The 27091-nt window shown below is 41.1% G+C and overlaps 3 protein-coding genes across 4 annotated transcripts in view; 2 read left to right on the top strand and 1 right to left on the bottom strand.

Annotated features, from left to right (window-relative positions):
• The window catches only part of tmed2 (transmembrane p24 trafficking protein 2), a 7917-nt gene extending 6921 nt beyond the window's left edge, over positions 1 to 996 (bottom strand). The window contains exon 1 of the mRNA XM_062056854.1: positions 648 to 996. Coding sequence (XP_061912838.1) covers positions 648 to 827 — 180 coding nt within the window. The 5' untranslated portion in view covers positions 828 to 996. The remainder of the gene's footprint in view (positions 1 to 647) is intronic.
• A 1113-nt stretch (positions 997 to 2109) lies between these two features.
• On the top strand, positions 2110 to 19523 carry ptpn11a (protein tyrosine phosphatase non-receptor type 11a). Its single transcript, XM_062056855.1, has 16 exons — positions 2110 to 2399; positions 3170 to 3292; positions 4911 to 5105; positions 5336 to 5528; positions 10011 to 10130; positions 10207 to 10320; positions 10392 to 10488; positions 11488 to 11585; positions 11709 to 11867; positions 11999 to 12130; positions 13864 to 14018; positions 14090 to 14157; positions 14223 to 14374; positions 17275 to 17393; positions 17478 to 17588; positions 17661 to 19523. The coding sequence occupies exons 1-15, from the start codon at positions 2386 to 2388 to the stop codon at positions 17545 to 17547; spliced, it is 1809 nt and encodes a 602-aa protein (XP_061912839.1). The 5' UTR covers positions 2110 to 2385; the 3' UTR covers positions 17548 to 17588; positions 17661 to 19523.
• Positions 19524 to 26059: 6536 nt separating this feature from the next.
• rph3aa (rabphilin 3A homolog (mouse), a) overlaps positions 26060 to 27091 on the top strand; it is a 43860-nt gene continuing 42828 nt past the window's right edge. For both annotated transcript variants that reach the window (XM_062056856.1, XM_062056858.1), the window contains exon 1: positions 26060 to 26149. The gene's annotated coding sequence lies outside the window, so the exon portion shown is untranslated. The remainder of the gene's footprint in view (positions 26150 to 27091) is intronic.

Genomic DNA, 27091 nt, shown 5'->3' on the forward strand with positions numbered 1-27091 from the left:
CACACATATATATATATATATATATATATATATATATATATATATATATATATATATATATATATATATATATATATATATATATATATATATATATATATATATATATATATGTGTGTGTGTGTGCGTGTGTGGAGACATGTGTGCATTTAATTACAATCAAGAACAACCACCGGTAGTTAATAATTAAAAAGCGCCTGGTCCTCGAAGAAACATATGGCAAGTGGGTGACATGCACTTACAAATTATGCATGTACATATTTGAAAGCCCAACGTTCACACATTTATGACTTCAAAGCTGTGTACTTCAGAGCATGGTTTATTGCTTCAGAGCATGGTTTATTTGAAATGTGGCTCTATAATATGGCGAAATGACTGCAAGCGTGTGTCAAAACTGGACGCGGAGATTAACGCTCTGTCTTTCCTTGCTATCAATGGAACAACAATCCAGACATTACTAAAACAGACCGAGTGAATCACACCCTTAAGATATTAAATATATGTAAATGACTCGGGGTGAGTTAGCATGCACAATGCTAACTGATAGCGCCGGTTTGCTCTGACAGGCCTTAACGTGTCAGCGGTAATTAAGTGGGGGTAGAAACAAACGTGCGCGGTGGCTTGATGTTGTCTACAGTCGACCTCACCTCCACGTCGATATCCAAAAAGCCTCCTTCGGCCACCTCAAACATGAGGCCCATCTTAGTACCGGAGTTGACCCGCTCGTAGAAGCACTCGTCGGCTTGGGCGTCGATGCTAACGAAGTAGCCGGACGCCGTGGCGGATAGGACGGCCAGCAAGACAACCAGCTCCGACGTAGTAAACATTGTTCGTATATTTTACAAAAATATCCCGACGAAGTTAAAAAAAAAAAAACAATATCCTTGTTATGTTGCTCCTGGCTGTGGTTGAGTTTGTATGAGTGAATTGTTGCAGGACAGAAGAAGCTCCGAACGCAGCGGCCGTGTGTTTGCCACGTACGGCTTAAAAGGCAAGCGACGAGGGTCAAATTTAACAAAGCGCGATTTGGAAAGGCTGCAGGCTACTGTAGTAGATTATTTTGCGCTTTTTTGGAATTACTTGCAATTACAAGACAAAATCATTTCGGCACGAACAGTACATTTATACATGTTATATTTTTTGTACATACTTAAACAGGTTATTGTCTACTGTTTATTGAATATTGTATCATTCAAGTGAAGTACACTGTTGGTTTCCGTGCTAAAAAAAAACTGTTGTATTATTTTTCTTTTACACTAAATTAGAATCATAAATAAGTTATTGATCCCAGGAGACATCTCGGGGGCGCCTTAATCATTTATCGCTGCCGTGTCAATTTCGGCCCCCAGTGCGATAATTTATTACTTATAGTATGCGATTAGTAGTAACGTCAAATGATTGATTTTAAAACATTTGATTAATCACACTTTAGAATTTGGTTTAATCACGATTAATAACAAGTATTAATAGTTGTATTTATTGGATGCATAATTTAAATTAACTTAAACATTTAAATTACCTTAAAAATATTGATATTTGGACAAAAATGCAATTTTATGTTACAATTGATTTGAAGGTAAAGGAGCATGTGTAGTATAAATAAATTGCGTGATTAACTTGTGTTTAAACACGATTAATGTAATATTTTTTGTGATAATCACATGTGTTAACTTGTTATTTTTGCCAGCTTTAATTATTACTTTTTCCACTAATTTCCTTTCTCCTTATGAAAAAATTATAACACATATAAAGTGGATGTTTTGTTGAGCAAGTTTATCATACATTGGTTTACTTTTTAGCATCTTTAATATACACACGGTATCAAAGTGGCCCCCGCATCCTTCATTTTTTATGAAAGCGGCCCTCTTTGTAATAACTTTTTCCACATGATTTATAGTTTTGTGGTATTTTTTACACTTTAGTCAACATTGCATTGCAAGTCAATGTACAGGCATAATTCTGCCTACTCGTAAACATAACTTTTTGCTGCGCAGGCGCAGAAGATCTTAAAAGTAGTGTTTCATTTGTACTATCTTTTTACCCGGATGAGCCGAGCGCCGTTAGTTTTTCTGAGGGGGGCGGTACAAGAGCAAAAAGCGGCCGGAGCAGGTGTCCAAAAACAACGCACCCTATGTTTTGTCGCAGGTTTGGTGACGTCCAACAATCGACTTGGTCTGAAGTCTGCGGGACAGGCCTCAACACTTTTCATGTACAACTTGGTCTCACTTTTTTGTCCATGCCGTTATTTCGGTAAACATATTGGCCGGATATGAGCAGATGGAACGCTTTATCCTGTGATTGAAGCAAGAACGGTCGGGAAGGTTCGCCACCTAGCTGAAGCTACTAGCTAGCTGCCAAGTGGGGAAGGAAGTGAGAAGAGAAAAAATGACATCTCGGAGGTAAGCTTGTCTGGAAAACAATGTCCGCTCACAGTTTTGGCTGAGCTAACTCTAACCCAGCTCTACAGTTGTGTCGGTAAACAACCTCGAAGTGTCTGATGCTTGTTAAGAAAGAGCTGATGTTAGCTAACCAAGAAACGCTAGCATACACCGGCGCCTTTACTATTTTTAAAGTTCATAATGTAAACAATACAACAAAATCAACATGGCTTTGTTATTGTTTTCACGACACTAGCTTTTGATTACCTACGAATGCCCTTCTTGTCTCCAAAAAAGTGAACATGTTGAACCTGATTGAAATAAATGGTCATGATGTCAATGTTGGGTAGCAGCATGAACAACAAACCACTATGGGCGCCTTTATGTGAAAGAAGAATGGAGCCCTTCAACCAAGGCAACTAGAACATGAATTTGAAAATGTAGTTGTAGAAGAACATTGGTGTGTTTTAACGGGCCAACTGTCTGGATGACAACATTATCAATTCCACATACAATGGGGCTAATAAGGATGATCAGTAACCTTGTAAATAATGTAAATAATTCAATGTATATACTCCGATGATTAACTTGTGTGATGACTGAATTATGCTGATAGTATATATTTGTACCATGAATTGATTTACGTGGACCCCGACTTAAACAAGTTGAAAAACTTATTCGGGTGTTACCATTTAGTGGTCAATTGTATGGAATATGTACTGTACTGTACAATCTACTAATAACATTTTCAATCAATCAATCAAAAAACCTTACCCGTTTTGTGTTGTCAGGTGGTTTCACCCCAACATAACAGGCGTGGAGGCAGAGAACCTCCTGCTGACTCGAGGCGTGGACGGCAGCTTCTTAGCCAGACCCAGCAAGAGTAATCCGGGGGACTTCACGCTGTCAGTACGGTGAGTGATGATGACCTTCGACACCCGTTTGTAGCCTCCACTTTGTTAGCAAATGTTAAATTGTTTCTGAGCCTTAAAACGAGTTTATCCAATTATTCAATGGCAAACATTCCACGACACACCAAAACACATTGGCGTAAAAACAATTTTGATGGAAGTTAGGCTATATTCCCACCCATTTCCTGAGAAATGACCAATAGAAACTGTTTTCTATTATTGTATGTCTCCTTTGGACGCCATCGAATTTAAAACGCGTCACGAAAGTGCAGCCCGGTTGTCTTTTTTTGGCTAGTTTTTTTATTTGCTTCTTGACACTATTAGGACACCCTCTCTAAGGCTGTCTAAAATGATGAGGTAACTAGAATTGACATTAACAATTCATTCTACAAAACAGGACTAAGTACAAGCAATAGCAATAACAGCGATGAGACAGAGAGCCCAGCTATCTAATGGTAAAAGCCATCTCTCATGCTTTTGTCCACTTAGTTTGCACATCCTTGTTGGGTATCGAAACTGAAAATTACCTTTACGTGTGTGTGTGTGTGTGTGTGTGTGTGTGCGCGTGTGTGCGTGTGTGTGTGTGCGCAGAACACACACATTCTCCTCTACTCTACCTCCAGGCTGGTACTTAGTACATAGATACTGAAACAGGGTGAGCTCATCCTGTGTATCTCTTCTCACAGAACAAAGGGCAATTCCAAGGTGTTTTATTCTGCCTAAAGTTGGAAAATAATCCTTGAACAACATTAATTAGCTTGTCAACAATAACACAAAGCTAAAATGTGGATGTTTTGTGTAGAACGTTTAGCATGTATTGTTCTTCATCAGATTGCTTTTAGCTTCTTTAATGTACAAAATGTAGCAAAGTGGCACCTACACATCCTTTAGTTGTTTTTTTTAACAGTTTGGACACCCCTTTTCTACAAGCTGGTACTGCCACCAATTTTTTTTTTCTTTACATTAGCTTTAGGACCAAAACCATAGTCAAAATAATAGCAGCTCATCATGTTTTTGTTTAAATGAAAATCAACAATAAAAATGTAACATTTAAGTCTGATTAATGGATGCTTTTCGAAATTGGTTCTTTAAATTAGCAATTAATTATATATTATGCAACAATTATTACAAAATGATTGCCTGCCACGAGCTGGGATATGCTGGCTAACCTCCGGTGATGAACCCTACTCATTAAAACGGCAAGAACTGTTCCTTTATTGACAACGTTTGGTCCGTTTAGCCCACGCGTCTTATTTTTTTGTCACGTTTTCACTGTGCTGTATCACACCTCTCTCTGTGTCCGCTGCCTTTCCCCGGTGGCGGCATACAAGAGAAACCCCCCCCCTCCTCCCACACACACAGTCCTGCTAAAGTTCTCCTTTTTCATTTTCTCAGATGATGTGAGACGGCAATGACTCAGCACTGTTTCAGCAAAAAGACAAACGGCTTTATGTTAACGCTCTCAAATGAATATCAATGAAAGCTTGACTTTATCTTTTTGCTGTGCCCTCAACTCCAAACCTGCTTTTTATTTGACTCAACCAAACTTGCTGAAAGTCATATATTCCTGACATTGCTCCTAATCATCTTTTCACCTGCGCTAAATGCGCAACCCCTGCAGGCGGAACGGTGCTGTCACCCACATTAAGATCCAGAACACGGGGGACTATTATGACCTCTATGGCGGGGAGAAGTTTGCCACGCTGGCTGAGCTGGTGCAGTATTACATGGAACACCACGGGCAGCTGAAGGAGAAAAATGGAGACGTCATTGAGCTCAAGTATCCTCTCAACTGTGCTGACCCGACCTCAGAGAGGTGAGCTTGAGAACCATGTGTTCATCACATGATGAACACACACTTGCGGCAAGTAAATTTCGTAGTTTGTGAACCCGTTCTCAAAAAATGGCAATAAAAACTCTTCTGATTCTGATGACACCAGGGCGCATCGTGACATGAGGAACAACAACAAATGTCTTTAGAAAGATAATAGTGTCAGAGAGCTATTTATTTAATGGCATTCAATGGTTTTGTTCCTCTGTCCTAAGATGGTTCCACGGTCACCTGTCGGGTCGCGAGGCGGAGAAGCTGCTGACGGAAAAAGGGAAGAACGGCAGCTTCCTGGTCAGAGAGAGTCAGAGCCACCCCGGAGATTTTGTTTTGTCGGTGCGCACTGGTGATGACAAGACGGACAGCAGTGACAGCAAACAAAAAGTCACGCATGTCATGATCCGCTGCCAGGTGAGTGCAAGTCGGATTCCTCCTTTATGTCCTTCCCACTCACAGCCGCGCTAAAAGCTGAGAGAGTTGATGAAGGCCTTCACAGAATGAAATTAAAGGCCTACTAAAACCCACTACTACCGACCACGCAGTCTGATAGTTTATATATCAATGATGAAATCTTAACATTGCAACACATGCCAATACGGCCGGGTTAACTTATAAAGTGCAATTTTAAATTTCCCGCTAAACTTCAGGTTGGAAACGTCTATGTATGATGCGTATGCGCGTGACGTCACAACGGAAACGGAAGTATTCGTACCCAATGTGTCACCATACAAACTGCTCTGTTTTCATCGAACAATTCCACAGTATTCTGGACATCTGTGTTGGTAAATCTTTTGCAATTTGTTTAATGAACAATGGAGATTGCAAAGAAGAAAGTTGTAGGTGGGATCGGTGTATTAGCGGCTGGCTGTAGCAACACAACAAGGAGTACTTACTTGGATAGCAGACGCCTAGCCGATGCTAGCCGCCAACCGCATCTGTGATCGGGTGAAGTCCTTCGTCGCGCCGTCGATCGCTGGAACGCAGGTGAGCACGGGTGTTGATGAGCAGATGAGGGCTGGCTGGCGTAGGTGGAGCGCTAATGTTTTTATCATAGCTCTGTGAGGTCCGGTTGCTAAGTTGCTAAGTTAGCTTCAGCGTCGTTAGCAACAGCATTGTTAAGCTTTGCCAGGCTGAGAATTATTAACCGTGTAGTTACATGTCCATGGTTTAATAGTATTTTTGATCTTATGTCTATCCTTCCAGTCAGGGATTTATTTATTTTGTTTCTATCTGCATTTGAGCCAGATGCTATCACGTTAGCTCAGTAGCTAAAGAGCTTCGCTGATGTATTGTCGTGGAGATAAAAGTCACTGTGAATGTCCATTTCGCATTCTCGACTCTCATTTTCAAGAGGATATAGTATCCGAGGTGGTTTAAAATACAAATCAGTGATCCACAATAGAAAAAGGAGAGTGTGTGCAATCCAATGAGAACCTAAGTTACGGTCAGAGCGAAAAAAGATACACCCTGCACTGCCTCTCTAGTTCTTCACTCTATCGTTCCTCATCCACAAATCTTTCATCCTCGCTCAAATTAATGGGGTAATCGTCGCTTTCTCGGTCCGAATCTCTCTCGCTCCATTGTAAACAACGGGGAATTGTGAGGAGTCCTTCCTCCTGTGACGTCACGCTACTTCCGGTATAGGCAAAGCTTTTTTTTATCAGCGACCAAAAGTTGCGAACTTTATCGTCATTGTTCTATACTAAATCCTTTCAGCAAAAATATGACAATATCGCGAAATGATCAAGTATGACACATAGAATGGATCTGCTATCCCCGTTTGAATAAAAAAAATTAATTTCAGTAGGCCTTTAATTAACAAGCGCCATTTTTTTCAACGCTTTTGTGTAAGAGCTGTGTACATGACAAAAGTAGCTTGCCACACCAGATCAGCTGCAGCATAATTATGTCCCCTTGAAGAGTGTGTCTGTTCTCTGCACGCAGCTGCTCAGTGGTCACACTAAGATCGTCTGTATGTGACAAGATGCATCACTGTAGCCACTGGACAGCCTTACAGCCCCTTTTGGGGTATGGTTCCAGTCATTACTGTGAGTCGTACAGGCTGTGCTTACAGTCTAGACCAGGGGTCTGCAACCTGTGGCTCTGGAGCTACATCCAGTTGTTTTATCCCTCTATTGTGGCTCCAGCTAGTTTATGCTTCTGTGAACTGTAGTCACCAACGCAGTGGTCACTAATGTTTTCGAGCCCAAGATCCCTAGTCTCAGCCAAAAACTAAAGCAAGATCTACCCCTGCGTCAAGTATGATAGATTGTGTGTGTGTTTTTAATTGGTTTGTTTGTTTTTTAAAGACAAAGCTTTGTGCCGTTGTTATCAGCTGATGTCAACATTTTTGGCTTTTCCCCATTGTGTTTCTTGCTATTTTCCCAATTTTTGCTGATGTTTTTTCGTTGTTTGTTTTTTGTAATGTACCTAGGGCCAATGACAATCGAGTCACGGGCCAGAGATGGCCCCTGTGCCGCACTTTGGGCACCACCCCCTTCGTAGAAGCTAACTGTTTTTGGCCACTATAGTCTTAGTACCATAGTATATTTGTTCTGGTCACGTATGGGACGTGAGTCTTATGGTTTTTATGTCAGCACCGCAATTAGTAAAATCAGCTGTTCACCTGGTGGGTTTTTCATGTGTGATAAAAGAGGGGACAAATGGGGAAGTCCTTATTTCGCTGCCGCCTTGTTTTATCACATATCACTGCCTTTGCACATGTCAATGTTTAGTTTAGTAGTCACAATAAATCAACACAACATACCGTACTTGGACACAATGTTCACGGAGTCTCATGTGCTTCCCGTCGCAGGTGAGCGATGATGGTCATGGACTCGTGGTTGAGGGAGAAGTTGTTTGATGTTGGGTGCTAGAAAATGTCCGATTTAGTGCAACTTGCAACAGTCAGACATTCAGTTATTGTTGCAACACAATGATTTATGAGCACGTCATGCAATGCGCGTTTGCAAAACGAGTGGGTGTAGCGCTCGGGGGGGGGGGGGGGGTGTGGCTGCGGTGTTGAGAGCTGAAGGCTGAAGAGAGAGAGGTCAGTGTTCAGGGGTTAAAATGCGTGCCTGTTTGCGGGTCTGTTGGTCATTCACTGATGTCATATTAATCCTTTTTTTTTTTCTAATATTTTTCGCGATTGACCGGCAGAGTCCCAAACATCGCCTGGTCGATCGCGATCGACGAGTTGGCGACCTCTGCACTACGCTGTACCTTGAGACACTGTCATGAGTCTTTCAAAGTTCTGCATCAGCCATTAAATTCTAGGGGCAGTGTTTTACGTTAAGAAACCATGGCACCTGTCATGATTTATCTTTTTTGTTGCTAATAAACAATGGTAAATAGAGAGGGTTTGGGTGTTATTGGAACTGGTGCTGTGTAACAATACTCTTAATTGCAAACAAAGAAGGCATTTTTAAGTTAAAGTACCAATGATTGTCACACACACAGTAGGTGTGGTGAAATTAACCTCTGGGCAGTATACCTCAAGATTAAATCGCATCAACACAAGACTAGTCCTAAAAGCCAAACATTTACAGCCTTTGCCACATCGCTTCTATGCAAGGTTCGACTTTTCATTTTTGTTGTCACTTGTGAAAGAGTGGGTAGTGATTAGAGATGTCCGATAATGGCTTTTTTACTGATATCCAATATTCCGATATTGTCCAACTCTTAATTACCGATTCCGATATCAACCTATACCGATATATACAGTTGTGGAATTAACACATTATGCCTAATTTTGTTGTGATGCCCCGCTGGATGCATTAAACAATGTAACAAGGTTTTCCAAAATAAATCAACTCAAGTTATGGAAAAAAATGCCAACATGGCACTGCCATATTTATTATTGAAGTCACAAAGTGCTTTTTTTTTTAACATGCCTCAAAACAGCAGCTTGGAATTTGGGACATGCTCTCCCTGAGAGAGCATGGGGAGGTTGAGGTGGGTGGCGTTGAATGGGGGGTGGGGGATAGGGGGTAGCGGGGGGTGTATATTGTAGCGTCCCGGAAGAGTTAGTGCTGCAAGGGGTTCTAGGTATTTGTTCTGTTGTGTTTATGTTGTGTTACGGTGCGGATGTTCTCCCGAAATGTGTTTGTCATTCTTGTTTGGTGTGGGTTCACAGTGTGGCGCATATTTGTAACAGTGTTAAAGTTGTTTATACGGCTACCCTCGGTGTGACCTGCATGGCTGTTGAGCAAGTATGCCTTGCATTCACTTGTGTGTGTGAAAAGCCGTAGATATTATGTGATTGGGCCGGCACGCAAAGGCAGTGCCTTTAAGGTTTATTGGCGCTCTGCACTTCTCCCTACGTCCGTGTACCACTCCGTACAGCAGCGTTTTAAAAAGTCATACATTTTACTTTTTGAAACCAATACCGATAATTTCCGATATTAGATTTTAAAGCATTTATCGGCCGATAATATCGGCAGTCCGATATTAACGGACATCTCTAGTAGTGATACAAAAACTGCAATTCCTTATTAAGGAAAAAATAAATAAAAATGCAAATTGCCTCATGTCACAAACATGTTTTATGAAGAATGCCTGGAATATGAAAACATTACAACTCTTCGTTTTAAAGATTTTGAAGAATAACGAGCCGGTTATTGCAAAAACGCAATAGTATTAATTGGGGTCATTTTTGACCACACTCGTTGAAGACTGTAGGCATTAGTAAGTTGTGCATCGAAGGGTTAATATTCCAGTTGAATAAAAATGTTGACAATTTCTTTTCCCTGTGTGCATGATTAATGTTCATTGCTGGCACTGGATAATTAAAAATGTCCCATTTAGATAATGGAGCGGGTGGTACATTCCACTGTATAAAATGTGAAATGACAAATAGACAAGTTTGACCTCACACATTGACGTGTCCTCCAGCACGACCTCAAGTACGACGTGGGCGGGGGTGAGAAGTTTGATTCCCTCACAGACCTGGTGGAGCACTACAAGAAGAACCCCATGGTGGAGACACTCGGCACGGTGCTTCAACTCAAGCAGGTACTTTTCTTTTTAGGCATTGTGTCCAAACGGGACTCTTTGTGGCTTTATTGTGTCTTCCTTTGCGTCCTCGCAGCCCCTCAACACCACTCGCATCAACGCCGCAGAGATCGAAAGTCGAGTTCGGGAGCTGAGCAAGCTGGCAGAGGCCACTGACAAAGTCAAACAAGGCTTTTGGGAAGAATTTGAGGTGTGTTCTTTTTCTGCAAAAAGTCTTGTCTTGTCAGTGAGTGGCTGACTCTCATGTCCACTTTCTTACAGACCTTACAGCAGCAGGAGTGCAAGCTGCTCTACAGCCGCAAAGAAGGCCAGAGGGCTGAGAACAAGAACAAGAACAGATACAAGAACATTCTACCATGTAAGGCCGCAAATCTGGGTACCGAATTTGTTACTTTTATAGGCACCGACCAAATTACGTTGGTACTAACGGGTATCGATTCATGTAAAATGAAACTGTACCATATTTAAATACTTTTTGTTGCTTGTGATGTCACATCCGGTTGCAGACTAAACATCGGCTTAAACGCCTGGTCACTCAAGCAGCACTCAAATCAGATTGAGCCAAACTGCCTCTGGTTAATGTTGCGATTTCCAATGCCAACAGAGCAAGTTTGCTTGAGAGAAAACACTCAAACTTTAAGTAAGGGTCCACTTTCCCAAAAAGATGCTAATTTACATTGGCTTTGCCATATACATGCTCTTAATTAGCTTTAGCAATTTTACATTACATTTAATCACTACCAAATTTAGTAATGAAAAATACAACTGGCGTGTAATAAGTACAGTACTTACAGTCACTACTGGTCACTACTGCCTAGTTTCTCTTGTTATATTCTTATTTTACTGTTATATTTGTATTCTCATCGTTGCTTTTTATTTTTATTCTATTGTAATATTTTTCTATTTTGTCTCCATTTATACCCCCATTATTTACTTTTTACTTTTTAGAATTTTGTACACTGCTGCTGGAATTAAAATTTTCCTGAGGGAACTCTCCTGAAGGAATCAATAAAGTACTATCTATCTATCTATCTATCTACAGTATAAACCCTTTGTAGGGCGCAACAAGACACATTCAAGGCAAAGGCTACTTTCTAGCCTGGCAAACACACCGTAGCCTATACATTACTGCCATCTAACGTCTTGGAATTGAAACTGCATGCAAAGTCTACTATGTAATACTTGCAAATGAGACACAGAAATGTAATAAGAAAACAAGATATAAAAACTAGAAAGCATAGATACCATCAGCTCATTTTTTAAATATATCATTATTAAACAATTAATTACCAAATATGAAAGACACTCATTCCGACTCAGAACTCATCTACAGTTTCTTTTTTGTTTCTCCCCCCAGTCGACCACACACGGGCGGTCCTGAACGACGGCGACCCTAACGAGCCTGGATCCGACTACATCAACGCCAATATCATCATGGTAGTATCTCCTAGCATGGTAAACTGCCTTCAGCCTCACATCACACACACACAATCCTTGGCTGTGAAGACATGACGCTGTAATCATGTCCTCGGCGAGTGAACACCCCTGTTTGGACTTAATGGTGTGCTTTCATTTTAGCCGGACGTGGACTCCAAGGCTAACAGCACCAAGGTGAAAAAGTCCTACATCGCCACTCAGGGATGCCTGCAGAGCACCATAAGCGACTTCTGGAGGATGGTGTTCCAGGAGAACTCTCGGGTCATCGTCATGACCACCAAGGAGGTGGAGAGAGGAAAGGTGAGGGGACCAGTCCGACGCTGGACAAGTTCTTCAGTGTGCACCTCCAATGCATTAACAGGCTCATCAGGTCTTCCTCTTTGCTTAAGCAAAACAAGTTTATTTTGTGTCTTCACGTTGCATTCCTACAGAGTAAATGTGTGAAGTACTGGCCCGAAATGTCAGCCTTGAAGGAATATGGTGCCATGCGAGTTCGCAACGTGAGAGAGACGGCGGCACACGACTACATCTTGAGAGAGCTTAAACTGTCCAAAGTTGGCCAGGTAATTTTATATATATATGTATATATATATATATTTATATATATATAGTACCATATTGACCTACATTCTATTTATATATTGTCATGTTTATACATACATTTTCTGGGGCTGTTGTCCAGGCTTTTATAATATGTGCTGGAATCCCTTTCCAAGTCTTTATCTGTTTAAATGCAGTGATTCTAAATATGTTAGATGTATATGTGCCTAGGGATGATACTCGAAACCGGTTTTCCCGGTTGTTCGATAAGAAAAGAACCAAGTCCTCGGACTCAAATCCCTTTTTGAGAACCAGTACCCGTTATCGAGACCACGACTATAGTAAAGAAAAAGAGTTGGTTCATTATTCGAATCACTGTGAACGAATCTCGTCCCGACAAGAAATGCCCCGTGTGACATCACAAGAAATGACGTCACGTAGCTCAGTCATTAGGCGCAGATAGGAAAAGCAGGAAAAAAATGGGCCGGAAAAAGTGCTCCAAGGCATGGATATGCAATTATTGCCAGGCTTCGCTCTCGTGTAAGCGGGGGAAGTACAACAAGCGTGTCGTGTCTTCGAAGCAACGGCAGAGACGACGAAGAACGCCCCTCTTCTTCTGCCAGCTGCCCCAGTCCCAGCTACAGTGGCGGTGATGCCGGTTAGTAACTAACGTTAACTGTTGCCGGTTAATTTCCATATCTGTTCACTTGTAGTAACGTTACCTCTTTTGTCAACCAGGACTGCAGTAATGTTAGCTAGACTAACGTTACCTAAGCATAGTCAGCGGCTAACGTTAACGTGAGCCTTTTTGTATGTGTCTGATAACATTAACGTTATCTTGTAATCTACACCACAACAGAGTTAGCAAGTCTGTCTAATAAACTAGTGCTTTCTTTATTTCTTTAGTTTATTTGGAACATGAACACACTTACAGTATAATACATCACAGTTTCATATCATTTCACTTTACAGGAGTAGGAAGAAGTAAAGCTTATTTAAACCTACCCCTTTCCCACTTCTTAGCGTTTACAAATATATACATCATTTACTGACCTTTTTATAATAAAATATCTGTGAATTAGTATATACGACAGTTTTGTAATATGTAATTAATTAATTCAGTCATTATTAATATACTGAGATGAAGAATATCTTATTTTCAATAAGGTTGAAGGTATTTCTCATAATTCTTCTTTGTACTTTGTAAGCACTATTGATTTGAACAACCTCTTAAACTGGATCATATCAGTACAATGTTTAACTTCTTTACTTATTAATCCATTCCATCATTTAATTCCACATCATTATAGCTGTTTGCAATTTTACCAAATCATCGAACTTTAATATTTTTGACTCAATAAATAAAGTGTTTGTATGTTCTCTATATCCAACATTATGTATCAGTCTAATTAATTTTTTTTGTAACACGGTTAACGAATGTAGCGCACATTTGTAGTTATTTCTGCACAATAACTCAGATATGGTAATACTATAGTAGCGAGCAGTAGAGAATGTGAAGTGATTTGTTAAACCAAATATTGTGTGTTTTTTCCATATACAACAACCTGGACTCGATAAGAGAATCGATAAGAGAATCGATAAGGAATCGTTCGATAAGAGGATTCGATAATAGGCTCGAACTCGATAATTTCTTATCAAACATCATCCCATGCCTGTTTTAATTTGTGCTTTATATTTATGACAAGCATATTTTCTGTTTGTACATTAACCGCTGACACTTTGACGACATTTGCAGGGAAACACAGAGCGTACCGTCTGGCAGTACCACTTTAGAGCGTGGCCTGACCACGGCGTCCCGACCGACCCTGGCGGCGTTCTAGACTTCTTGGAGGAGGTCAACCTGAAGCAGGAGAGCATCCTGGATGCGGGGCCCATAGCGGTTCACTGCAGGTACACACCCTTTTAACACACCTGGACGCCATATTGCAGGCGTGTTAACTTGTCGTGGTTCTGTCGGTCAGTGCGGGTATCGGGCGGACGGGGACGTTCATCGTGATCGACATCCTGATCGACGTCATCAGAGAAAAAGGTGAGTCTGGTGCGCACGTCAGGTGTGGTTGGCGTGAGTGTGATTTGTGACACGGCGTTGTGAAGGGGTGGACTGTGACATCGACGTGCCCAAGACCATCCAGATGGTGCGCTCGCAACGCTCGGGGATGGTGCAGACGGAGGCGCAGTACCGCTTTATCTACAAGGCGGTGCAGCACTACATTGAGACGCTGCAGAGACGTATCGTGGAGGAGCAGGTGTGTCTCTTCAAATAATATCTCCCTAGCGCCTCCTACACACTTGCAGACAATAAAAACATATGAGGAGAACCCATGAAGCCACCTTTCAGGGATGTGAAATATCCGCGAAAACACTGAAATCCGCGTTTTTAAACATTAATTTTCACGTCAAAATATCACTTCCACGTTTTTTCAATTAGATATAAAAAAAATAGGATCCAAACTACATTTGTTAAACCCTTGCCTCAGCCACAGGTATTTGCTGTTCCTTTTGCCTAAAAGCCGCACTGAAGTGCAGGACAGGAAAATGATCAGGGGTGCAAAAACAAGCTCGCTGGTTAGCACAGTTAGCATCATCATCAGCTTACCGTACTTGCCTGCGTTCACTCTCCGAGCCACAACGTTGACGGCTTTCTACTTTTCTGTTAATCCTATTTAGATTTTTACAATCCAAACCCTGTTAGGTCCGAACCAGTTGTAGTTCTTGATAACTTTTATTAGTAGCCAGCGAGAACGTGTATTTTTGACGTGACGGATGTAAAAAGTGGTGATGACAACGGAGGGGGCGTGGCTAAAAGTATAGGGTTGCCAAATGGGAAACATTTTCTGAGTTCTTTGCATGCATGTTATACAATTTTACATTACATTTTCAATGATAATAATGTTAGTCAATTAAATACTAAAAAATAAAAATTGTGTGGTAAATTACATTGGACATGAAGGTGTCAAAAGGATAGCCAAAAGAGGTTGGTAGATGAGAATAAATCTAAAAGTAAAATCCAGTGTAGAAATGCACCCAATTGCAGGAAATGTAGTCTTGATTTTCTAAATTTTCTTTCGGGGCTTGTGTGGTAGCTCTTAATGCTGATATGAATTTTACTCTTTTTATTTCATCTGTTTTTCTCAGAGGGTGCAATCATGCCTGAACTTTGCTAACACATCTGCTTCCAATACTTCCTGAATTGATAATTGTATTATTATATCATACAGCAGGGCTATTCAACAGGCGACCTGGGAATGACACCGTACATCACAGTCGAGTTCAGTTTGAAACTTGGGAGGCAAACTTTTTTTGCAGTAAATTCCTAAAAACACTATAGAGTGCTCTTGTTGTACAGAGTATCTTGGACCACTGTAAACACTGCCTGATTTTTGCCTTGATATTTTAACCTTGCTAGCAGACATGGAACACTGGGGTACAACATTGTGATTTACATAACTGAGGGGTTCCTCAAGGCACCCCTTAAAGTCCCCTTTTTTGTGCAGCAACACATTTTTTTTTTTTTAATAATGTGATTTATGGAACTAATGTGTTGCTTGTTTATTTCCGATGTAGCCATTTGTTCAGCTTCTTTCGTCATACAGTACTAGTGGTGTTCCTTAAGGTTCCATTTTAGGTCCTCCCTTTTTCATCATTTGGATCATTCAACGGGTTGAGTTTAAAAACACTTAAAAGACTCACATTTTGGCAGCAGATTCTTAAAAATCTTTGACTAGCTTTTTTGAAGAAGGTCCTTAAAAACAACAAAATAACAATAATAGTTAAGGGAGAAGTCCGCAGGGTTCGTACAGGTGCTTAAAAACCTTGAAAATGCTTAGATTTTAATGTTGTGTTTTCAAAGTTTGAAAAAACGCTTGAATATTGGGTGAAGTGATTGTAAATGCTTGGAAATGTTCATCATATTTCTCGGCAGTCTGACTCAATAGGTTAATAATAAAATGGAAAAAAATAAAATAAGTTCCCTTAAAAATGAAAGCTACGCGCTTGATCTGTTGGCTTTGCACAAGCCCTTAGGTTGTTGTCATGCCAGAGCCGTATGTGTCGCCCCCAAGAGGACATTGGTGTATCGGTCCATCATGTCAGGAGGTTGTCGTTTTAATGAACATTGGATGGAAAATGACAAATACAAACTTTGGATAAAATGTGGATCAAATCCACGTGTAGCTTGCTGAAAAGTATGCAAAAAGGAAATCCAGCTTTTCACAATGGGAGAGTTGGCTCTCTCGAGTCATAGGAAAGGTAAGCCACAGAGATTACTAGCCCTACAAGTTAACTAACGTTAGCTAAAGTTTTGTTTTCTAACCTTTTGGTACATGCTAGACCTAAACTGTGTGATCAGCGCTAGACTACATGTTAATTACGGACAGTTATTACGAGCTATGAAAGGAAAAAAGAGAGCGTTTGTCACTGATAAATTATAATGTTAAGAACTTCCCTAAACTAAAAATCTATTTGTTATCATAGCCACAGTTATAAGGCTAGATATGCTTAATGAAAGGTGACTGAGGTGTTGTGAAACAAACAAAATATTTTCCTCCTTATATTAATGTGGAACAGTTTTGTTAATAAATGAGTGAAGTTGACATTTTGAGGGTGCGTGTATTTATATCACATTATGCAGTTTACAAGCACAAATACGGTGTGAATCAATCCGTGCTGTTCGATGTCATGTAGTGCTGTAAGTAAGAAAAAGAACAAGAAATCTGAAAAACAACACAAATGGAGACACGTTTGCAAACACCGATGACATTGAATAGTCTACAGAAACAATGCTTCATTTTCTATGCCCCATTCAGTTAATGATAACTGCTGGTTCAATGTTAGACTTAGGTTTTAGCAGATTTTCCCTATTTTTCCTACAGACAGCAATTGGTGACCTCAAACAACAAGGCTTTGGATTGATTCACACTGGTTTTCGCCTTTTGAAGGGTACTGGAAAAACTGGAAAATTGATCTTGAAAGTCCTTAAAAAGTGCTTGAATTTGGCCATGGAAAAGGTGTACGAACCCTGAGTCCGGCCCCCTGCTCCTTAGCTTTCTAGAAATGCGGGCCCCAAAACAATATAGTTGCATGTCCCCGTCATACAGGCTCACTTCAACAGTCATGTCATGTGACACTTTGTTTTTGTCGTCTGCAGAAAAGTAAGATTAAAGGTCGCGAGTACACCAACATCAAGTACTCATTGTCGGACCTGACGGGAGGAGAGCAGAGCCCGTTGCCTCCCTGCACTCCTCTTCCCACGCCCACCTGCACAGAGTAAGTCCCCTTCTGTCCGCATGTTCCTACTTTCCGAACCCGCCTCGTGATTTGCTGACGGGCGTGGGCCTGGTGCGTTGGCAGGATGAGGGACGACAGCTCCAGAGTCTACGAGAACGTGGGCCTGATGCAGCAGCAGAAGAGCTACAGATGAGACTCGCCTTCGACCCCTCCCCAGTCTCCTGCTGGTTCCACGTGAGTGCAGCCGCACGCCAAAGATCACACAATGCTCCGCCGCCACCAGGACTGACCAGTTTCTTCTCACAGGACCCTGACACCCGACCGTTTCTTTGCCAGCCTCACCGTGACGCCGCCGTAACCGCACGGAACAACGGACAAACACAACAGTACAACACGAGAGAGTGCCTCATCCCGTTCTCGCTTGCCCTCGCCAGTCGAACCCCAAACCACTGTGACCTGAGAGCCCAGTCTGGGTTCATCTGTAGTAAAAGTCACCGCAGTTAGCGCTGGGACTTAGCGCGCTGAAACATCCTCCATTTTTTTTTTTAAAGGAATTAACTAAAGCTAAATATGTAGATTGTCTGTAGAGTTACCTAAGGAAGTTCTGTGCCAACATCACATCTCATCGTAAAAGTTTGATTGATGATTGGCTGATGACTGGAGTGGTTGTAGGACGAGAATGAAAACAATGCGTACTCTTTCACTGACCTCGCCAGAACTGCCTTGACGAGAAACGTGCGTCCTCTCGCGACGTCACCGCCTCAACTCGAATGTCCATGTCGCAGCAGTCGCGCCTCATCCGATTGTCTGCGGTCATCGTCCAATTAGAGTTCAGAGATGTCGCTATGACCACATTGAGATTTCCGCCTCATGGCTGGCAAAACAACAACTTCCATGTTTATTTTTAAGTGCATATTACATGTCTGTCTTATTTTAAACAACACTTGCCTTTTGGTAAACCATTGCCTCCTTTGAGCGCCACCGTGTGGTCGTCACAGGTGGAGTCAAAGGTGACGTGAAGCCTGATATCACTGTCGATTTGCTTAGCTTAGCCTGGCAAGTGAACAGTACGGCCTTGTTTTAAATGTAGAAATAGTCCCATTAGCCACAAAGCGCTGTTACCAAGGAGACGTTCGCTGCCCTTGCAAAACACTAACCCGACGAGACCAACCATGCTTTGGTGCAACACTATTTTAACAGTGCTAACACTATAAATTGTGTCCTATTTAAGGAACGACTCATTAAATAGGAGACAGTGGAATATTCCCTTCCTGACGCGTCGAGAATTGTCAATGGAATGTAAAATGGGCCCAAAAGAAAGGCAAGTTTTCTTGCTGGATTCTAAGCATAGCGGGACAGAAGAGGGGTGCAAATCTTACATTTCCAGTTTCACAATAAAACCCCAATGCCTTTTTAACACAAAGCTGCAGCAGCATTAAATGCTGCCTTGGAGCTCCATGGTGCCTCCTAAGGATTGTAGTGGTATTACAAGACAATACATAGTGCACCGTTTTTTTTTTTGAACAGACAGGTTAGGTATTGAAAGTGAAAGTGTTACTCTGCTTCATGCTAAGCTAAATGGTGCTATCAGTCTTTGCGTGTTTGAGATCTGACTCAAGTGTCACTGATTGTTTTGGACTCCCTGTCCGCCATCAGATGTTTCCTTTTCCGCTCATTTCAAACATGGCCTCAAGATTTCTCGTGTCCATCCTTCGCATTGTGCTCACGTTTGCTGACCGTCACCACGCCACGTTGGAGTGCGTCCGGACGCTTCCCATGGCAAGCTGAGAACTGAGTACGCCGTGTACTCCAAACCCGATCGACTGAAATGCTCCATGGCGTGCTCGCCTCTGGATCATGATAGGCCCCGCCCACATTAACATAGACACATAGACACGTTTGTCATGTGACAGAGACCACACTTCATTTTAGTCCCGCCCCCAGTTCCATCCCTCGGACTTGACTCTTTGCGACCCCTTCCTCCCCACCACCAGAAGCAAACAAACAAAAGTCTATTTTTGAAGGTGTATATTGTACTTAGAAATAGCCGACAAAATAAAGTGTATATGCATCATGTCCTCTCTTGGCGGCACGCAAGAGAGTTTATTAAAAAAAATTAAAAAAAAAAAGCAGTTAACGTCCTCACTAAGAATAAAATGGCGAGCTCATGCCTCATTTCTCTGCTGTGTCTTTGACTTTGTTGTTGTTATTATCAGCGCTGTAATAATTCAGACTGAAAACATCGAGGGGAGAAGTCACAGCACTAAATCCTATTTGGTGCTCACCTCCTAATGCACTTACTGGCCACGTCGCTGCTGGCCATGTTTCCTCGTGTCCCTCACCCCACCCCCACCTCGCTTGTTATTTCTACCCCGGCAGCTTCCTTTGCAACAATGTCAATTTAAATCTCTGGGGTTTTTTTTGTTTCCACTGTGAACTCGGTTCTTCTCTATACGTTCCGGCAAAAAACAACAAAAAACCCTAATAAAATAACCGGAAATAATGAGTCACATAAGTGTAAAAAGAAGCGAAGCATAACAAGTTGCTTAGCATATGTGATGCTGGAGTCTTCCTACTTTGAATGTGAGTACTCTTACTGCAGGCAACTTTCTTTGTCTTCTCCGAACTCCCCTTGTTCATGTTTTATCATTTTCTATTTCTGCAGGTGTTTTTTTTTTTTTTTCTGCCCCCAAGTGGCCAAATGACTTCGACATTCGCCTCAGAAGACTCCCCCTCGGACAGTCTTTGTGAGATCGGGCAAAGAAAAGTGACAGGCCAACACCACGGCCAGCCAAGAAACGACTTAATGTATTGTGACATCCACACACACACACACACACACACGTGACTGACCTCCTGCTGGGCGTGCGCGTCATTATTTTGGCATTTATCCGTCATCTGTTATCAGCTGCGCTCCCTCTCTTCCCTCGCCTCTTAGTTGTCACTAGTTTTTGTGACATCAGAGTCAGGTCTAAGGTCATGTGTGATGACATAATTAGTCAACAGGCTTTTTCAGAGGTGTTTGTTGGTTTTTTTTGCTGAAAATGGCGTCAGGCTGAACTGCAGTGAATAGTCTATAGAGACATCAGCACCTTCTTTACTGATGACCCACTATTGATTACTTGATTGACTGATTGATGTGCATGCGGATCAATATGTCCTGAAGCAGCGAGAAAGCAGCAGACTTCTGCGTATGTGCAGTAGTTGGCTTCTTTTAAGTGTGTGTGCTGCATCTTGGATAATATTGTGTCCACTTTGCTGTTTTTTGCACGTGCATGTTCGCTTTTGTGGCTTTCATGCCTGTGCCGCTAGGGAGCAGCAGCCGCCATTGATGGTTTATAATGTTTGCTGGAGCTTTAAAGGCCTACTGGGTCTTGTTAAAGTCCACTTGCTGGACCTAAGTGCTCCTCTTGGTCTTTTTCAGTAGATTTACATAAAGCAGGGGTCTTTGTTGCTCCACTGACCCTCCCCTGAAGATGGCTTCAGGTGAACTTTGTTATACAATGAAATCAGGGCTAAGTCCTCTAATTGCAGCAAGAGGGACCAATTGGATTTGCATTGTGCTGCACATAATACTGGCGTGCAGCTGTTTGCCTCGGGGCGTCAGTGAAGAAGCAAAAATAGAGCCTATTTATGTGCGTGCTGTCAAGATTGCACGCCTCAGACATTTGATTAGGTACACCTTTAACATCCAGTCACCAAAGAATAATGGTGTTGACTTACGTTATTACACTATCAAATTGGATAGAAAAATGACCCCTGCAAAGATGTTATTCAACTTTAAAAGTAAAATTATATTACACTATCAAATTGGATAGAAAAATTACCCCTGCAAAGATGGTATTCAACTTTAAAAGTAAAATTATATTAAATAAAATAAACATTTTAGGACAAACTCATTCGAACAGGGGTGTAAAAAATGTTTTCACTGAGGGCCACATCGTAGTCTCACCTCCCAGGGGGTGATTAAGGGTGATGGGTCAAATGCAGAGAATAATTTCGCCACACCTAGTGTGTGTGTGACAATCATTGGTACTTTAACTTTATGGCTGCTCTTGGAGGCCCGCTTGTAACAGTGAATATACTGTATATATTTTTTTTACAGATGGATTACTTGTTTTGAAATCATAAGTCAAGATGACAAGTAGATATTTATTTAGGTTAGGAGTGCCATAATCCGATAATGATATTGGTGCGATATCAGCAAAGAAACACGTATCGGATGATCTTAGCTTGCATGTAAAATGTTCGATACAAAGCTCTGATTTTTGTGCAAAACAGGATGTGAACTTAACGTAATGAATTATTGTGACCACCAGGTGTCGCCAGAGATCAAATTACCACTCCAATTAAAAAACCGCAGGGTTCAATCCAGAGTAGTATTGGTAAATAGGTCGGAGCAGTGATTCTCAAACTGTGGTACGTGGGCTCCATCTAGTGGTACACCAAATAATCACTTAATGAAATATTTGAACACAGTGTTACTGTTCCAATTGTGTGTCAAGTTACAGAGGCAAAAACTATTAAATATACCTGCTTAAAATGTTACTTCCTTTGAACGGGAAAAGACGTTAAAAAAAAGACCTTGCTTTTTGCTAGCTTTTTTGACCACTAATTGTGATCACAGCCACAGGAGAGCCTCAAGCTAATGGCCCCCACCGCAATTAAAAGCGGTTGCCGAGAAACCAGAAGCTACATTGAGATTGTACGGCGAGAGTTCGAAGCTGCTTTAAAGTGTTTCCGACCACACAGTGATCTCAGCTGATGAGCTGACGCCTCCAGTTGATCTGTGAACGACGCAAGGTACGAATTTGTTGAAATATACAAGTTACCCAGCAGGAAGCAATACGAGAAGCTAGGCAAACAAGCGTCTATAACGCCAAATACAATCATGGCCAAAAATATTGGCACCCCTGCATTTCTGTTAGATAATGCACCACTTCTCCTGGAAAATTGTTGAAATTACAAATGCTTTTGTATTCACATGTTTATTTATTTTGTTTGCATTGGAACAACACAACAAAAAAAAGCCAAATCTGATATTATTTTACACAGAACTCCAAAAATGGACTTGACAAAATGATTGGCACCCTCAACTTAATATTTGGTACACCCTATGGAAAAAATAACTGAAATCAATCGCTTCCTGTAACCATCAATGAGTTTCTTACACCTTGCTACTGGAATTTTGGACCATTCTTCTTTTGCAGATTGCTTCAGGTCTCTCAGATTTGAAGGGTGCCTTCTACCAACTGCTGTTTTTAGATCTCTCCACAGATGTTGTATAGGATTTAGATATGGACTCATTGATGGCCACTTCAGAACTCTCCAGCGCTTTGTCTTAAGTCATTTTTGTGTGCTTTTTGAAGTATGCTTTGGGTCGTTGTCCTGCTGGAACACCCACGACCTCTGACGTAGACCCAGCTTTCTGACACTGGGCCCTACATTATGCCCCAAAATTCTTTGGTCGTCCTCAGATTTCATGATGTCTTGCACACAGTCAAGGCAGCAAAGCAACCCCAAAACATCAGTGAACCTCCACCATGTTTAACTGTAGGGATGGTGTTCCAATTCCAATTCTGTTGTTCCAATGCAAACAAAAGAAATAAACCTGTGAATACCAAAGCATTTGTAATTTCAACAATTTTCTGGGCGAAGTGGTGCATTATCTGACAGAAATGCAGGGGTGCCAATATTTTTGGCCATGACTGTGTATCCTGTGGCGTACCCCAGGGATCAATACTGGGACCAAAATAGTTCAATCTCTCCACTAACGACATTTGTAAAATTAAAAAAGACTTAAACTTAGTATTATTTGCAGTCAATACAACTGTGTTCAGAAGAGAACACATAGAAGCTAATGCAAATAACAGAAGAAACAAAATAAATAGATGGTTTGGCAAAAACAGGAAGTGAATAAAAGTGTTAGCAACTGCTTTGAAATGGAAAAAAGGTAGGAATAAATAAGCTCTGCTTCTTCCTACTTCTTTTCGAACAAACTGGAAATTGTGATGTGCCATGTTTTTATTTGTATGCATGTTCAAAATAAACTTAAACCATAAATAAAACCTCTGCCTTGTTTTTAATAAAAACGTAGGCCTACTATGCCACTGTGTTTTAATGTTGGTCTTTATGGTGGTACTTTGAGAGCATTTTCTGAGGTGGTGAAAGAAGTTTGAGAACCACTGGGTTAGAGTTTGTACTACCTATTGTCCTCTGTTGGACTAATTTCACTTTATTAAACCTTGTCCTATTGGATTCCACACTACAAAACAATAGAAGTATGTACAAAACCCAAAACCAGTGAAGTTGGCATGTTGTGTAAATGGTAAATAAAAACAGAATACAATGATTTGCAAATCCTTTTCACCTAGATATTCAATTGAATAGAGAAAGACAAAGACAATATACTTAACGTTCGAACTGGTAAACTTTGTTATTTTTTGCAAATATTAGCTAATTTGGAGTTTGATACCTGCAACATGTTTCAAAAAGCAAGTGGCAAAAAAGACTGCGAAAGTTGAGGAAGGCCATTTATCAACATCACCCAGAAATGCTGCCGGCTTGCCCGAGCTCATCTAAGATGGACTGATGCAAAGTGGAAAAGTGTTCTTTGGTCTGACAACTCCAAATTTCAAATTGTTTGGAAACTGTGGACGTTGTGTATTCCGGACCAAAGAGGAAAAGAACCATCCACACAGTGGCCTAGTGGTTAGAGTGTCCGCACTGAGATTGGTAGGTTGTGAGTTCAAACCCCCACCGAGTCATACCAAAGACTATAAAAATGAGACCCATTACCTCCCTGCTTGGCACTCAGCATCAAGGGTTGGAATTGGGGGTTAAATCACCAAAAATGATTCCCGGGCGCAGCCACTGCTGCTGCTCACTGCTCCCCTCACCTCCCAGGGGATGGAACAAGGGGATGGGTCAAATGCAGAGGACAAATTTCACATTGGGGCGTCAAAGCTTGGTTGATAGAGTGGCTGTGCGAGCAACTTGAGGGTTCCAGGTTTGATCCCTGCTTCCGCCATCCGATTCACTGCCGTTGCGTCCTTGGGCAAGGCACTCCACCCACCTGCTCCCAGGGCCATCCACACTGGTTTAAATGTAACTTAGATAATGGGTTTCACTATGTAAAGTGCTTTATAAATATAATTCACAATTCACAGCACACCTAGTGTGTGTGTGACAATCATTGGTACTTTTAACTTTAACTTAAGGCACAAAGTTCAAAAGTCAGCATTTGTGATGGTATGGGGGTGTATTAGTGCCCAAGGCATGGCTAACTTACACATCTGTGAAGGCACCATTAATGCTGAAAGGTACATACAGGTTTTGGAGCAACATTTGTTGCCATCCAAGCGATGTCTTTTACATGGACGCCACTGCTTATTTTAGCAAGACAATGCCAAGCCACATTCTGCACGTGGCCTTCGTAGTAAAAGAGTGCGGGTACTAGACTGGCCTGTCTGTAGTCAGGACCTGTTTCCCATTAAAATACCACACCGGAGACCCCGGACTGTTGAACAACTTAAGCTGTACATCAAGCAAGAATGAGAAATAATTCCACCTGAAAAGCTTCAAAAATTGGTCTCCTCAGTTCCCAAACGTTTACTGAGTGTTGTTAAAAGGAAATGCCATGCAACACAGTGGTAAAAACAATGCCAACTTTTTTACAATGTGTTGCTGCCATTAAATTCTAAGTTAATGATTATTTGCAAAGAAAAATTTAGTTTCTCAGTTCCAAAATTAAATATATTGTCTTTGAGGTCTATTCAATTGAATATAAATTGAAAAGTATTTGCTAATCATTGTATTCTGTTTTTATTTACGTGCCAACTTCACTGGTTTTGGGTTTTGTACTATGATTCGTGCTGATATCGTATCGTGATTAATACCTGTATTGGCCAATACTCAAGGCTCCACTATCGGTATCGCAAGTAAAAAAAAAAAAGTTGGGACATCCATAAACTATATATTTTTTGATAACAAATGTTGAACATTTTACATGTTTTTGAATATCTTGTTGCATAATCCAGATTATTTGAGCAGATACGCAGTTCCATGTACATCTTTTGTTTTTCTGTCAAGATTGAAAGAACACAGGAGTGATTTCCAGGATTTCACGGGCCAAATCTGACCTCTGGGCCGTCGGTTTGACACCTGTGCATTAGAAGCTGCAGGCAATTAAAGTCAAATGATAGCGGATAAACATCAAGTTTTACAAATACTACAATAATGTCCTGAGATAGTCACATGGTGAGTTCAAGTGTATAGGACACATGCAAAGTGTTCTATTGTTTTAACATTAATTAATTTATATTTAAAACTTACATTTTTCATTTATTATATATATTTTTTAAATTTTTTGGCAACTCCCTGAATTTACTTTTAAAATGTTTATAATTTTCAATATTTTTCTTTTATTCTCTTACTGTAATATACTGTATCGTGCTACAATTATATGAAATACGTATTCAAAAAGTCTTCAATTGGTATTATGTCTTTTCTAAAAATACATTTATTTTTGATAAGAAGGTGGGTGTAAAAAAGGACAAAGATGGAGGCTGAGCACCGAACAAGAGTCGCTTTTCATGGCCTCGTCCCACTGATGAGATGTGAGCGGACACGTTTGTGAAAGTGAGCGTGAGACCCGGAGGAGGAGGAGGAGGAGGCGGAGCCAGGATGCTACTACAGTGCGGCGTGATGCGAGGAGGAGGCGAGCACACAGCAGCCGAGCGCAGGATGCTGACAGCATCACGCTGAAGGAAGCAGAAGTCACTTCTCTCTGACAGGTGAGTCGACCTTTCACTTTCACTTTCACTTTTTCACTCACTTAGGTACTCACTGTCACCGATTAAAGACGCTAATATCTATCCAATGTGGGTCAATATTGGCCCCGCTTTGTATACCTGCTGTGTAAAAACATTTCACTTGTTTTTGTGACGCATTTCTGAATTGTACAATACACGTCAACATGATTATATTGGACAAAAACTTTTTAATGAAATGTAATGACTTTTGTTTATCTTTCTCCATATGACTTCTTATCATTACACTCTATTACGTAACATTTAACATCACTCAGCGTGGTGCATGTTCGGATATAGTTTAGTATATATACTGCGTCTATATATATACACATATATATTAGTATAGTATAGTAAAGAACATTTTATTTTATTTGTCAGAACCATTTCACCACAGATACATTTATTCATGCCAAGATATATGCCAAGAAAGAAGAAGCGCTTTATTGTCACTGCGCAAGTACAATGACATTTCATTTGGACAACAAAGCAGATATATTTTGCACCAATAGGAAAGGAAAACAAAACCAAAAAAGAGATGAGGAGGCGTTGTGTCACCTCCTTGGCCTCCTCGCTAGGATAATAAATTAACGAGCTGTGGCAGCACAGAGGAGGAGGAGGAAGAGGAGGAAGGACTTAGTCGAATATCAATTATCAATACTTCCTCTTTTTATTCCACTTCCTGCACTTTGAACTTTATTGAGCTTCCTGCTCTTTCCCATGCTCTTTTAATCCTACTCTGACCCTAACTCTGACTGCACTCATATACAGCCTGTATACTACTGGTGTACTGCCTGAGTACAACTGATATACTGCCTGTGTGCTACTTGTGTACTACCTGTGTACTTCTTATGTACAACTTGCTACTTGTGTTCTGCCTGTGTACAACTGATATACTGCCTGTGTGCTACTTGTGTACTGCCTGTG

The sequence above is a fragment of the Entelurus aequoreus genome, linkage group LG08, assembly GCF_033978785.1.
Source record: "Entelurus aequoreus isolate RoL-2023_Sb linkage group LG08, RoL_Eaeq_v1.1, whole genome shotgun sequence".
In the NCBI taxonomy this organism is placed as follows: Eukaryota; Metazoa; Chordata; class Actinopteri; order Syngnathiformes; family Syngnathidae; genus Entelurus; species Entelurus aequoreus.